Source organism: Procambarus clarkii, chromosome 46, assembly GCF_040958095.1.
Source record: "Procambarus clarkii isolate CNS0578487 chromosome 46, FALCON_Pclarkii_2.0, whole genome shotgun sequence".
NCBI classification, from domain to species: Eukaryota; Metazoa; Arthropoda; class Malacostraca; order Decapoda; family Cambaridae; genus Procambarus; species Procambarus clarkii.
In genome coordinates this window covers 10,931,137-10,946,440 of record NC_091195.1, presented here as the reverse complement: position 1 = coordinate 10,946,440, position 15,304 = coordinate 10,931,137, and the positions used below count along the sequence as shown (strand labels likewise).

At 45.1% G+C, this 15,304-nt stretch overlaps 1 protein-coding gene across 1 annotated transcript; it reads right to left on the bottom strand.

The window, feature by feature from the left end:
• Positions 1–11,312: 11,312 nt before the first annotated feature.
• Positions 11,313–14,542, bottom strand: LOC138350535 (piggyBac transposable element-derived protein 4-like). The gene is made up of 2 exons (XM_069301542.1): positions 13,113–14,542; positions 11,313–11,433 (listed from the first exon to the last, which is right to left on the bottom strand). The coding sequence occupies exons 1-2, from the start codon at positions 14,540–14,542 to the stop codon at positions 11,313–11,315; spliced, it is 1,551 nt and encodes a 516-aa protein (XP_069157643.1).
• Positions 14,543–15,304: the final 762 nt, after the last annotated feature.

The window sequence follows — 15,304 nt, the reverse complement described above, 5'->3', positions numbered from 1 at the left end:
TCTGCAATGTGTGCGATAACCCTGTATTTGTCTGTGTAGAGGCCCCAATCAGCGCTTGGCTGAGGTTCTCTGTCAGCACTTAGCTGGAAAGTGGTTGTGGGCAGAGAGGCCGCTCGTGAGACTGCCGGTAGGCTGGGCCACGGCAAAAGGTAGACTCGCCAGTGTTTCCCAGTATTGTGGCCAGTAAGGTTTGGAATGGTACTGTGTGTTGTGGAAACACGAATATTGACGAAGGCTGCATTGTGTTAGCGTCGTGGAGTGCTCAGTGTGAGACACCTGTATATACATCTTTGTGTAGTAATATTTTATTTTTATGTTTTTATTTAAGGTGATGGGAATATATTGATAAAGGAATCAGTTGTGTTAATCCCCCCCTTTTTTATTTATTGCATTACCTAGTCTACTTCATGAAAGCCACTACCGACTTGGGGCCGGATACTATCACTTAGGTTCATCCATCAAGAACCCGGTTACGACCCAAAGAGGCCGTAACACCTAGTATATGGAACTCACTCCCCAACGAAATAAAAGCTGTCCAGCCTATGTCTTATTCATAAGTAAAAGCAAAAAGTACTTAGTTTCATCCTCGTAGTTTCCTACCTAGAGCTTTAAACTCGCCCTGTATCTTGTGCTACCCACCTCCACCAATGCTTAAGACATTCACCTTCACCATTGTAATCACTGCTAATAACTTATATCATAGTTGTTAGGTTGAACATAACTTATATCTTAGTTGTTAGGTTGAACATAACTTATATCATAGTTGTTAGGTTGAACATAACTTATATCATAGTTGTTAGGTTGAACATAACTTATATCATAGTTGTTAGGTTGAACATAACTTATATCATAGTAGTTAGGTTGAACATAACTTATATCATAGTTGTTAGGTTGAACATAACTTCTATCATAGTTATGTTTTTTACAATGTGTGTAATAATATTCTTAACTTTGCGACAAATACAAACTTAATTATCTTTAAGATTAAAGATCTGCCCGAAACGCTCTCCGCGTTAGTGACTTTACAACAATGTAGAAACTGGCCTGTCAGTGCTTACCTGTCAGTGCTTGCCTGTCAGTGCTTACCTGTCAGTGCTTGCCTGTCAGTGCTTACCTGTCAGTGCTTACCTGACAGTGCTTGCCTGTCAGTGCTTACCTGACAGTGCTTGCCTGTCAGTGCTTACCTGACAGTGCTTACCTGACAGTGCTTGCCTGTCAGTGCTTGCCTGTCAGTGCTTGCCTGTCAGTGCTTGCCTGTCAGTGCTTACCTGTCAGTGCTTACTTGTCAGTGCTTGCCTGTCAGTGCTTGCCTGTCAGTGCTTACCTGTCAGTACTTACCTGTCAGTGCTTACCTGTCAGTGCTTGCCTGTCAGTACTTACCTGTCAGTGCTTGCCTGTCAGTGCTTACCTGACAGTGCTTGCCTGTCAGTGCTTACCTGACAGTGCTTACCTGACAGTGCTTGCCTGTCAGTGCTTGCCTGTCAGTGCTTGCCTGTCAGTGCTTGCCTGTCAGTGCTTACCTGTCAGTGCTTACTTGTCAGTGCTTGCCTGTCAGTGCTTGCCTGTCAGTGCTTGCCTGTCAGTGCTTGCCTGTCAGTGCTTGCCTGTCAGTGCTTACCTGTCAGTACTTACCTGTCAGTGCTTACCTGTCAGTGCTTGCCTGTCAGTACTTACCTGTCAGTGCTTGCCTGTCAGTGCTTACCTGACATTACTTACCTAGTGGTGCTTACCTACAGTTGGTGTATGTCTCACACAAGGCCACCGTTGGTGTATGTCTCACACAAGGCCACCGTTGGTGTATGTCTCACACAAGGTGACCGTTGGTGTATGTCTCACACAAGGCCACCGTTGGTGTATGTCTCACACAAGGTGACCGTTGGTGTATGTCTCACACAAGGCCACCGTTGGTGTATGTCTCACACAAGGCCACCGTTGGTGTATGTCTCACACAAGGTGACCGTTGGTGTATGTCTCACACAAGGCCACCGTTGGTGTATGTCTCACACAAGGGGACCGTTGGTGTATGTCTCACACAAGGTGACCGTTGGTGTATGTCTCACACAAGGCCACCGTTGGTGTATGTCTCACACAAGGCCACCGTTGGTGTATGCCTCACACAAGGTGACCGTTGGTGTATGTCTCACACAAGGTGACCGTTGGTGTATGTCTCACACAAGGTGACCGTTGCTGTATGTCTCACACAAGGTGACCGTTGGTGTATGTCTCACACAAGGTGACCGTTGGTATATGTCTCACACAAGGTGACCGTTGGTGTATGTCTCACACAAGGTGACCGTTAGTGTATGTCTCACACAAGGCCACCGTTGGTATATGTCTCACACAAGGTGACCGTTGGTGTATGTCTCACACAAGGTGACCGTTGGTGTATGTCTCACACAAGGCCACCGTTGGTATATGTCTCATACAAGGTGACCGTTGGTGTATGTCTCACACAAGGTGACCGTTAGTGTATGTCTCACACAAGGTGACCGTTGGTGTATGTCTCACACAAGGTGACCGTTGGTGTATGTCTCACACAAGGTGACCGTTGGTGTATGTCTCACACAAGGTGACCGTTGGTGTATGTCTCACACAAGGCCACCGTTGGTGTATGTCTCACACAAGGTGACCGTTGGTGTATGTCTCACACAAGGCCACCGTTGGTGTATGTCTCACACAAGGGGACCGTTGGTGTATGTCTCACACAAGGTGACCGTTGGTGTATGTCTCACACAAGGTGACCGTTGGTGTATGTCTCACACAAGGCCACCGTTGGTGTATGTCTCACACAAGGCCACCGTTGGTGTATGCCTCACACAAGGTGACCGTTGGTGTATGTCTCACACAAGGTGACCGTTGGTGTATGTCTCACACAAGGTGACCTTTGCTGTATGTCTCACACAAGGTGACCGTTGGTGTATGTCTCACACGAGGTGACCGTTGGTGTATGTCTCACACAAGGCCACCGTTGGTATATGTCTCACACAAGGTGACCGTTGGTGTATGTCTCACACAAGGTGACCGTTAGTGTATGTCTCACACAAGGTGACCGTTGGTGTATGTCTCACACAAGGTGACCGTTGGTGTATGTCTCACACAAGGTGACCGTTGGTGTATGTCTCACACAAGGTGACCGTTGGTGTATGTCTCACACAAGGTGACCGTTGGTGTATGTCTCACACAAGGTGACCGTTGGTGTATGTCTCACACAAGGTGACCGTTGGTGTATGTCTCACACAAGGTGACCGTTGGTGTATGTCTCACACAAGGTGACCGTTGGTGTATGTCTCACACAAGGTGACCGTTGGTGTATGTCTCACACAAGGTGACCGTTGGTGTATGTCTCACACAAGGCCACCGTTGGTGTATGTCTCACACAAGGTGACCGTTGGTGTATGTCTCACACAAGGTGACCGTTGGTGTATGTCTCACACAAGGCCACCGTTGGTGTATGTCTCACACAAGGTGACCGTTAGTGTATGTCTCACACAAGGTGACCGTTGGTGTATGTCTCACACAAGGTGACCGTTGGTGTATGTCTCACACAAGGCCACCGTTGGTGTATGTCTCACACAAGGTGACCGTTGGTGTATGTCTCACACAAGGCCACCGTTGGTGTTTGTCTCACACAAGGTGACCGTTGGTGTATGTCTCACACAAGGTGACCGTTGGTGTATGTCTCACACAAGGTGACCGTTGGTGTATGTCTCACACAAGGGGACCGTTGTTGTATGTCTCACACAAGGCCACCGTTGGTGTATGTCTCACACAAGGCCACCGTTGGTGTATGTCTCACACAAGGTGACCGTTGGTGTATGCCTCACACAAGGTGACCGTTGGTGTATGTCTCACACAAGGTGACCGTTGGCGTATGCCTCACACAATGTGACCGTTGGTGTATGTCTCACACAAGGCCACCGTTGGTGTATGTCTCACACAAGGTGACCGTTGGTGTATGTCTCACACAAGGCCACCGTTGGTGTATGTCTCACACAAGGTGACCGTTGGTGTATGTCTCACAAAAGGTGACCGTTGGTGTATGTCTCACACAAGGTGACCGTTGGTGTATGTCTCACACAAGGGGACCGTTGGTGTATGTTTCACACAAGGTGACCGTTGGTGTATGTCTCACACAAGGCCACCGTTGGTGTATGTCTCACACAAGGCCACCGTTGGTGTATGTCTCACACAAGGCCACCTTTGGTGTATGTCTCACACAAGGCCACCGTTGGTGTATGCCTCACACAAGGTGGACCGGTGGTGTATGTCTCACACAAGGGGACCGTTGGTGTATGTCTCACACAAGGCCACCGTTGGTGTATGCCTCACACAAGGTGGACCGGTGGTGTATGTCTCACACAAGGGGACCGTTGGTGTATGTCTCACACAAGGCCACCGTTGGTGTATGTCTCACACAAGGCCACCGTTGGTGTATGTCTCACACAAGGTGACCGTTGGTGTATGTCTCACACAAGGCCACCGTTGGTGTATGTCTCACACAAGGTGACCGTTGGTGTATGTCTCACACAAGCCCATCGTTGGTGTATGTCTCACACAAGGCCACCGTTGGTGTATGTCTCACACAAGGCCACCGTTGGTGTATGTCTCACACAAGGCCACCGTTGGTGTATGTCTCACACAAGGTGACCGTTGGTGTATGTCTCACACAAGGCCACCGTTGGTGTATGTCTCACACAAGGCCACCGTTGGTGTATGTCTCACACAAGGCCACCGTTGGTGTATGTCTCACACAAGGCCACCGTTGGTGTATGTCTCACACAAGGCCACCGTTGGTGTATGTCTCACACAAGGGGACCGTTGGTGTATGTCTCACACAAGGTGACCGTTGGTGTATGTCTCACACAAGGCCACCGTTGGTGTATGTCTCACACAAGGCCACCGTTGGTGTATGTCTCACACAAGGGGACCGTTGGTGTATGTCTCACACAAGGCCACTGTTGGTGTATGTCTCACACAAGGTGACCGTTCGTGTATGTCTCACACAAGGGGACCGTTGGTGTATGTCTCACACAAGGCCACCGTTGGTGTATGTCTCACACAAGGGGACCGAGATCATGAGGCACAAGCCGTCATATACAAACTTGCAACCCTCGCATGTGGTTGGATGTTTGGACCTGGGCCCCACAGCACAATTACACTGGTCACATTTATCATAACTTCCTGCCATCTCTGCTACATAGCTGGCGCTCTGGGAGGATACTCACCCAAAAGAATATATCTTACTTCTCTGTTTATATATATATTTTCTTTATTGTTTGTTGATTAATTATATTAGTACACGATAATATTCATGTTGCCCAGCACACTAATCCACTTAGCTATAAATACTGGGAAAGGCCTTGAGCCTGTAGTATAGCCTTCTATTCCTCCTTTAACTCTTTGAATGCCCCTGAATAGGGCCTAACAGCTGGGTGGACAGCGCTTCGGAATTGTAGTCTTAAGGTTCGGGGTTCGATCCCTGGTGGAGGCGGAAACAAATGGGCAGAGTTTCTTACACCCTGATGCCCCTGTTACCAAGCAGTAAATAGGTGTCTGGGAGTTAGACAGCTGCTGTGGGTTGCTTCCTAAGGGAGTATAACATAAAGGAGGCTTGGTCGAGGACCGGGCCGTGATGACGCTAAGCCCCGAAACCATCTCAAGTTAACCTCAAGATAGCCGCCAGCTATGGTTAGCACCACACTTGAATTCCAAAACGTAGGCCTCTTTCTACCACTCGTATATCACTTCTGCAAACCGTTCTCGCACTTGCTTATAGTCAATATCTTGCTTATGAATAAGTGCATATGTGACATACTAATTTATTGTGAATAATTGAGTTTACCTTGAAAAGCTGAATATAAAACCACAACCTAACCTAACCTTCTTAGTATGTTAAGATATACAATTAGAACTGAACCTGTACCTATATTGATATTACAGTTTTATAAAAAAAATAAAACGAAATTAAAATATATAAATAAATTTTAAAGTAACCTAGGATATAGTCAATTTTTTTTTTTAAATCTCTATTGTTTAATAAAACTGAGAAAAAGTTAGTCCCTTGAAAGGAAAAAATATGGCTTGGAATATATCACATATGAATTTATTTATAAGCGAAATAGTGACTATAAGCAATAAGTCATATAGGTGCTGTCTTGTGCGAGAGCAGGTTGATTTCTGATATTTTGTTGCTGTGTCACAGGTTCGTTAGTTATGCTTTAGTCTGCCACTTAATATTTGTGTCGCGCCCTTAACACCCGGGAAATTGGAACTCTAACTAGGAGCTCTAGCACCCACCCCCTAACATCTCATCAGTATGATGCTTACATCAGTAGCATCATAATATGCTACTTATGATGCATACTCACGTAAACCACAAAGAGGACTACACTGCTACACTGAGGTGTGGAGGCAACCAGACTGAGACATGTCCACCAACTGATGTCCTCACTTACTTTGTTGATTTACCCTCGGCTTCCATTGGATCACCGCCCAGTCTGACGTGCAGGACAGAACTACCTTCCGTCAATTGCTCCAGCCAAATGTCAACTCCCAAATCCACATCTGTCACATATGTCCTCTGGCCCTCCACACAACCAGCCCTTGTGCGCTTCCGGCCACCCTGTGTCCTTGAAGTACCGCCTTCCTTATAGCAGCCATAACTGGCAGATGATTCTTAGACGGTACCGACATTCTGGCATCCCAGACGTCTCCACTAGCTTGCTTCCACACACACACACACCCATTCATACACATAAGGTAGATATGTGATAGGGTAGTGTTATGATCCCAGGTAGCCGAAAAACGAGTCTCCCCTTTGAGAATTATTCTATCAAGCCTGACCTAACTAGAAGGTCCAGGAAATATAGAGGTGAAGAGACAGATGTAAAATAGTTGGTTGGATTTGATGAACAATTTGAGATTATGGGCAGTGAATAAGAAAATAGATAAATGACTGGTTAGGAGATGTGGATAATTTGCTGGAGGCGTGAGGCTCGCTTCTGGAGGGCTTTGAGTTCACTTGAGTGCCAGACATCGCAGGGGGAAGCCGTGTTCTGTTTGAGCTCCCGTCAGAAAGGAACTCCTAGTGATATATCTCCAAGAGAGGAGAAGTGTGCAGACGTTCCAGCTGTGGAATCGAGCTGGGAACGTTGTGGTCTCAAGTCCTGGACGGCGAGGAGTGTTTATTAAGCCGCCCAGAGACGTTATCGTGGGCCGTGGGAGCGCCCTGACCAGGCTCTGTCAGAGGGAGGAGTGCCCTCGACCAGACAATCTGTAGTAAGCACGATTTAAGCCAGTTCATAGTGATTACTTGTAGTTGGTCGTGTGCCCAGCGACAGTAGCAATGTTTATTGATAAGTTAGACATGTTTTGATAAGGCAGAAGGCCTAAAATAAGAGAGTGGAGAGGGAGGAACATCCTGGAGGAAAGAGCGACGTCCGTCTCCTCTGAGCGCTGGCAGGTGACTGAGGGAGCCCAGCTCCTGACAGGGAGGATTCCTCCCAGAGTGAGGACCGCCAGGCGAGGCGGAGCATGGACCACCCCAAAACGCGGGAATCCACTCTCACAGTATGTAGAGAGCAGATAGATGTTGGAGGCAAACATATTGTGTGGTTATTTTTGTTTATGTGTTTAAGGGGAAACATTTTTATTGGAGTGTCAATGGGTTGCTGGTTTGTCTTTGGGGAAGAAATTGCTGAGAACTTTGAAGCCAGCACAGAGGGAGTAGTTGATGAGATTCCAAGGTAGTGGAGGAGAGGACCTCGAGCTGTGAGGAGAAGCAGTGAAGAGGAGTGTCACGTGCTTCTGTAGAGGTGGTGAAGCACCATAGTTGCTCGAGGAAACTTAATGGTGTAGCAGCCAGGAGAGCTGTGGAGGACCCTAGTAGAAGTGGCGAAGTACCATAGTTGCCCAAGGGAAACTTCATGGTGTAACAGCCTGGAGGAGCTGCAGAGGATCCTGGTGGCTAAACCCGGAAGAACCTGAAGAGATCAGGGTAGTGAACTTCCAGATGTGGAAGGAAAGTTCTAAATGATTACGTGTAGGGAGGTGATAGAGTGTTTGGTTGTCATTAGCGTGCAAGACGCAGTGAAAGGTGAGTGATTGTTTGCCATTCTTGTGCCGAGGAGTGTTTATACTGAAGTTTAGAGTTACAGTCGTAGGCTGGATTACCTACAGATGTAAGTGTTCTAGGACTGATAGGGTGATCGATTGATCATTGTTATATATCAAGGAACATTTATACTGATATATATGTGTTATTGCATTCATACACCAATTTTCCTTGAACATGTTTATAAATATATATTCTCTTGCTGACAGTGCAACATTGTATTATAAGGCCTGATCTACTTGAGGAGGTTGGTAGTATTAGGTGGTGAATCCGGAGATAGGATACCACTTGATAAGCAGATGATAGAATTCTGATAGTGTTGGAGTGCAACCTGACTGAAATAGTATAGAGTGTAGGATTCATTATTATTATATGTGTGTAGGTATTGTGTATGTGCTTTGTCCAGTAAATGTATTCAAATTTGCTGGTGTTTGCCCTTGTCCTAGTGAGGCTTCCCAGGAAGTAGTAAAGAAGGAGAGAGAGAGAGAGAGAGAGAGAGAGAGAGAGAGAGAGAGAGAGAGAGAGAGAGAGAGAGAGAGAGAGAGAGAGAGAAAGAACCAAGAACCACTGCTGTGGACAGGGTAGGATGGAAAACTAATAAGTCAAAGGGGATTGAGGAGATCATATCACATAAAGAGAGAGTGGGGAGGCACAGCGGCTCGAGTGGGTGTGTGCACGTGACAACGAGGCTAAGTATTGGAGCCGCATCCTCTAAACGTGTGACGTTGAGCCCCTCTCCAAGAGCCAGAAGCGCCCAGGGTGATCTCGTAAAGTATAAGCACTCTACCGAGTTGTGGGTTGGGTTGTCCAGAAAGAAGGATCAACGACGACAACACCACCAACCCACGCTACAACAGTAGATAAAGACAGGCTATTTAACACAAGGGGCACACGCACTAGGGGACACAGGTGGAAACTGAGTGCCCAAATGAGCCACAGAGCTATTAGAAAGAACGTTTTTAGTGTCAGAGTGGTTGACAAATGGAATGCATTAGGAAGTGATGTGGTGGAGGCTGACTCCATACACAGTTTGAAGTGTAGATATGATAGAGCTCAATAGGCTCAGGAATCTGTACACCTGTTGATTGACGGTTGAGAGGCGGGACCAAAGAGCTAGTGCTCAACCCCCGCAAACACAACTATGTGAGTACACACTTCCCTTGCCCCATACTCTGAGAGAGATTTTCGAATTTATTCATTCCTTCACTTTGGGTCACAACAATAGCCTTCTTAAAAATAAATCATGCCTAACAAACTGCTCCAGGTTTTGGAAATGGTAACCAGCAATTCAGACAAGGACTTCCAGTACATGTAGTATACATAAACTTTGCTAAAGCTTTTGATAATGTACCACATGAAAGACTGACATGAAAAGTACAAGCACATGGAATATATTGTAGAATACTAGAATGGATCAAACAATGATTAAAACGAAGAAAGCAAAGTGTCGTCCTAAACGGAAATATCTCTGAGTGGAGAAATGTGGTGAGTGGAGTACCGCAAGGTTCCATTTTGGGGCTAACCCTTTTTGTCATATACATCAATGACATAGAATAGAATATCATAAACCATATCATCAAAATTGAAGATGACGCTAAGATTTATGGTAAAGTATGGAGTGAACATAATATTGAGGCCTTACACAGCGATCTACATGAACTCCACAAGTATCGGACGATTGACAAATGCTCTTTAATTTCGAAAAATGCAAATACCATGCATATGCGGCATAACATTGCACATCACAACTATCAAATAAGAAATATGTGCCAAAAATAAAAAAATAAAAGAGGTTGTCAGGTCTATCAAGGGGGTGCTGAGAAGGGAGGCGGCATTTGCTGTTGTCCATTGGTTGACACGGATGAAGTGAATGTTGTTGAAAGCTCTGCTGTTTAAAGCCGTGAGTGTCTTTTTTTCCATACTGCACCGATGAGGTCAGCCAGTTCTTGTGGGTCTTCTATTTTTCCCTGTTGTTCCTCGACATCTTCATCCAGGAATGTGTGTATGAGGCGGGTGAGGCTGGGGTTAGCCGATCCCAAGAGCTGGCTGAACTTATGCCAGAAGGCTCCTGGCTCCTTTTTGTACTGGTTGGCCTGTCTCACAAGGGTTCCCCATATGTGGCTCTTATGAGTTAGAATTAGGTCTAAGGTTCCCCTTCTGAGTGTTTGTAGGAACAACGCTGGTGGCTGGCCAGTTTGGTAGTGGCTTTGACAGGCTCGTTGGTACTCCTTCATTTTACCTCTGATTTCTTGGGTCGGTTTATATTGGTGGTGGATCTTTCACAGGTGGCCTCAGTTGCAAGCTGGATGCTTTTGTGGATGGTATTTACTGCTTGGTCTATTGTTAGGGTGGGTAGGTTGTCAAACTCGATGATGGGGTCGTCAGTGAGGAAGGTGTCATAGTCACCTGGGAGGTGTCACAAACTGGAAGGGGGGTAGCTTAGAGGGTGGTGACCACATGTATGTGATCCGACCCCACGTTCTTGCCTGGGGGTCACTCTGCTGTGGAACAGGTCACAGTCTCTGTTGGTCAGTACTATGTCAGGGGAGCCCCCTCACAGTGCCAGTAAAGAATGTCTTGAAGTGGGGGTCTTCGAAGGAGAGGTCTCTGTTTTGCATTAAACTGAAGAGCTGTCTGCCCTTTAGGTCTGCTCTGGTAGGAGCGTTAAATAGGGCCTGGTGGTGGTGGGCATTCAGGACTCCGGCAATTATGGTTGGGAGTGTCCTGTTGAGCAGCCTGTTGAGTGGGATAGAGGGGAGGTAAGCGAGTCCTGGGGGTAGGTATGCGATGCAGACGATTAGGGGGGCCGTGTGAGGTGGTGAATTCTATTGCAAGGAAGTGGTCATCTTCTATGAGGATTGGGCGGTAGGAAAGCCTTCTCTTTATTAGGATTGCCACCCAGCTGTGCTTTCCCCTGTTGACCTCCATAGTAGAATATCCCCAAAGAGAGATGTGCTGATCCTGTCTACCCGCTGTTTCATTGAGTAAGATAATATCTGGGTTAAGTCTGGCTACCTCCAGGGTGAGGAGGTATCTGTTGTTGAAGTAGAGTCTGATATTCACTTGAAGAATGGTGATCCCCATTGTTGGTTGTGAGTCGTATGTGTTTGTTTGGCTCGGGTGCCAGTGTTGTTAACTTCGGTTTGGCTTCTGATGTGTGTGTAGGTGGAGGATAGGTCTTTTGGACCATGGATCATGTTCATGGTTCCGGCAGGAGGGTGGAAGAGGTTTTCCACATGTTGCTGTGCAATTGAGGGGTCTGTGTTGTCGCTACTGTTCTCGATGTCCACGTCTGTAGTGCTAGAGTTGTGGGAACCGACCTGTGAGATTTATATTTATTTAATTTATATGAATTTATATTTACGTTAATTTATATACTTTGATAGCAATTTGTATGATGATAAGTGGACTGTATTTCTGCAATAATCTCACAAATCGATCCTCTACACATTAGGGGGGGTTTATATTGAATTTATATATATGCAGCCAATCAAACTACAGTATTAAACTACATATATTGTTAAACATTGAAGAGGTTCCTTATCTTATTGTACAGCAGGCCTTAGTCCACCAGGCATAACCAGGATGTAGACACCAAATTATCCTCTTTGAAGTAGCTTCCATCACCCAGTAACTGGTACACAAAGCATGCTTCCTCGTCTTGACCTGTCAAAAGGGCGCTAGCTAAGAAGCCAGAATCCTAATATATGACAGCTATATCAGAGAAAACACTGTACATGGAACCATAAAGACCTAGGCTTAATTACCTTGTTTGAGTCGATCATTCATGTTCTAACCGGTGCGCCCTATCTACTGACATTAATGGCCAAAAATGATTAGATGAACGGGTTTCGGAAAGACACTTCCCTTGAGATTGATGACAGCGTGTTGATGATGGCAGATCACTACTCTGATCTTCCATAACACTTCGTCCAAGTGAATTTATAGGAGCCGTAATTCGCTCTACGACTCTGTGGTCTTAAACAATAACAATGGGTGACCACTCCCTCCTCACTGACGCTACTGGCCTACATTGTCCAGATGACAGTAAGTGATAGAAGGGTCACATTTACTCTATTTTAATTCTGATAATTAAGTTAATTTATATGACATGTTTTTATGATGGTAAAGTCCAAAGACTAATGTATTTAAGAATAATTCCTACCATAATAGGTGGTGAATTTATAATAGTATGTGGTAATGATATCCCGTTTTCTATAGAAGGAAATTCCACTACAAGTTACATTTTCTATGGGTTAACTTGTGAATACAACACAGCAATATTATCTGCCTGTATGCAACCCGTTCTCGCAAATTTAATAAGTCAATATTGACTTATTAAATATGTGCATAGGTGACATACTTAACATAATAGATACCCTTAAAAAGATTCATAGAAAACACCGACCTTACCTAACCTTGTTAGTATCTTAAGATAAGCATCTTATTGCTTCGTAATTACAATTATTACCTAACCTATAATAGGTATAGGTTAAGTAATAATTGTAATTACGAAGCAATAAGATGCTTATCTTAAGATACTAACAAGGTTAGGTAATGTCGGTGTTTTCTATGAATCTTTTTAAGGGTATCTATTATGTTTAGTATATCACCTATGCACGTAGTTAATAAGTCAATATTGACTTTACGAATTTGCGAGAACGGGTTGCAGAGCCACACCCCCAAAAATACTTTGTGTTTTTTTTTGTTACTCATAGAAGTTTATGTGATATAATATTCATTCTGGTACCAAAAAATTCGCAAATAAATTCTCTACAAAACGTATATAATATAACTTCTTATGGATGATAAAAAATTCCAAATAGGTGTACTTACCGTGTCTATGTTGATTGAAGATCAACAGTTGAGCATTTTTTCTTCACTCCACCATCTTCAGGCTTCTGATCCTGAAGTTGCTCATCTGATGTTTCTTAGGTGGAGTGAAGCTGTTGTCGGTGGTTATTTTTTCTCCACCCAAAATATCTTTCTTCGGTAGTACCTTGTGTAGCAAGGCACAGCGCACAGTGCCACATCACAAGTTTTACATCCAAGTCTCACGTCCCTCCTTATGCCAGACTTGAAACAAACACGGCATCTTCTTCTTTTAGCCAAGTTCACGATTTCGTGCGTCAACTTGTAGTTCAGACGTTGTTCTGAATCGATAATTCTTCTATTTCTTGGATGAACTGGAGGAATATTGTCTTCTACAGGAACCACTAACCTTGTAGTAGAATCTTCTATGAAATCCGTAACATCAAGTGGTTCTATGTCCTCAATGTTCATTTCAGAATTTATTGTTGATGAGTGGGCTTGAGGTGTTGAGGTGAAAAGAGGACGCCTCGCACCAGATGGCCCGGGTGTTGAAACTGCCACGTCAGCAGGAGCTGCGCTGGCATCTATGTCGGGAGCATGGGGTATACTTGTTGTTGTTGGCCAGTCCTCGCTGTTCCACGCCAATAAGGCTTTTATTCCTACTGCGTGAAACTCTAATAATGTTAGTTTTTTGGTGTCTGTTGAGTAGTGGTTATACAATGCGTATGCATTGTGCATGGCCATTTGCAGAAAATAGAACGTGATCTTCTTGGTCCATTTGTGCGTTTTTCTTGCAAACTCATAATACTTGATCATTTGATCGAAATGATCAACACCTTTCGTGAACTTATTGTAATCAACTATGGCCTTTGGTTTGTTCATTTTCACAATTTCTACTCCAGTTCTCCCGTCACGTTTACGAACGCGTTTCCTGCGCTGTGCTTGAGTAGTGTCGGCATTGTGGATATTGGTGATGACAGAGACGGGGCGCTTGTCCTTCCAAACTATTACAAAGGTGTTATCCTTACGCATGTATAGGGTCGTGTCGGTTGCCATTTTACCCTTTACCACTTGTTGCAGATCCTTGGGGGCGCCACGTTGGAGTCTAAGTGTGCCACATGTGTAAACACCCACTTCACGTAATTGTTCTGTTAGGCTTACTGAGTTATAGTAGTTATCCATATACAAATGATAACCCTTGTTGACTAGGGGCGCCATCAACCCCATCACGGTTTCCACTGTCATTTTTCCAATTCCACAATACACATCAAATTTATATATGTAGCCTGATGTCCCTTCGGCCAGCATATAAAATTTTACACCATATTTATCAGGCTTGTTGGGATTGTAGACCTTGAAAGAGAGGTGGCCGCGCCATGCCATTGTACCCACATCGAGACTCAATTCTTTTTTGGGGATATATACAGATGCAATTTTTTTGGAAAAATAGTCCATTAGTGGTCTAACTTTTATCAATCGGTCACTATTATTCACTGGAATGCCTTTTTTGTTATACATGTGGAAGAACTTGGAAATGTGTTGGAACCGAGCAGACGACATAAACAAGTTAAAGAATCGACAATGCCACATCTGATTCGTCTGCCAGTACATCCTCATTGTAGGCATCTTCACTATGCCCATCAGTATGCACAGGGCCAAATATCAAGCCATTTCTTTCACAGACACTGGTTTCCATGTTTTTCTTGCTGAGTCAGCCATGAGATGTATGATGTGTGTGGCATGCAAATTGGTTTCATACGCTAAGTATTCAACCACTGCTCTAGTGAAAAATAGTTGTAAAAACTGCAATGGAGTAGTAGGTAGTGGAATTGTTAGGCCTGGGTTTGCAGAAAAGTCATCAACGATGGGAGGAGTATTGCTACGATTCCACTCATCACCCAGCCTAGCCCTCTTTGGTACCGGACACGTGCGCTTTCCGCATGTCTGGGCTGGGGCTTCTTCATCACTCTCATCCTCACTCTCACTCGAACTATCCTCCTCAGTTGAGGAAACCTCATATAGCACGTCACATTCAGGTTCATCAGCCTCAAAATCATCATCAGAAGACCCTGAAAACGCTTCAACAACGTCGGGAATCTTGGATGGAGTGAGCTTGACCCCACGATACAGATCGTGAATCATGGCGATCTCTTCTGCTTTCCTAGATTTCCTACCTTTCTTTTGCGTTCCACTGCTTGTTCCTGGTGCAGCATCCATGTTGAGGGTATTGAATGGGTTTTAGGTACACGAGAACGGAAACGGAACGAAAATAAATGAGTAAAACGGGTCACGTTTCCCGCGAGAGGGGAGCTCTGTGAGGGCACTTGGGGTGTCAACAAAACAATGAGCCGACCACGTGACCGGTTAGGCCGAGATGCC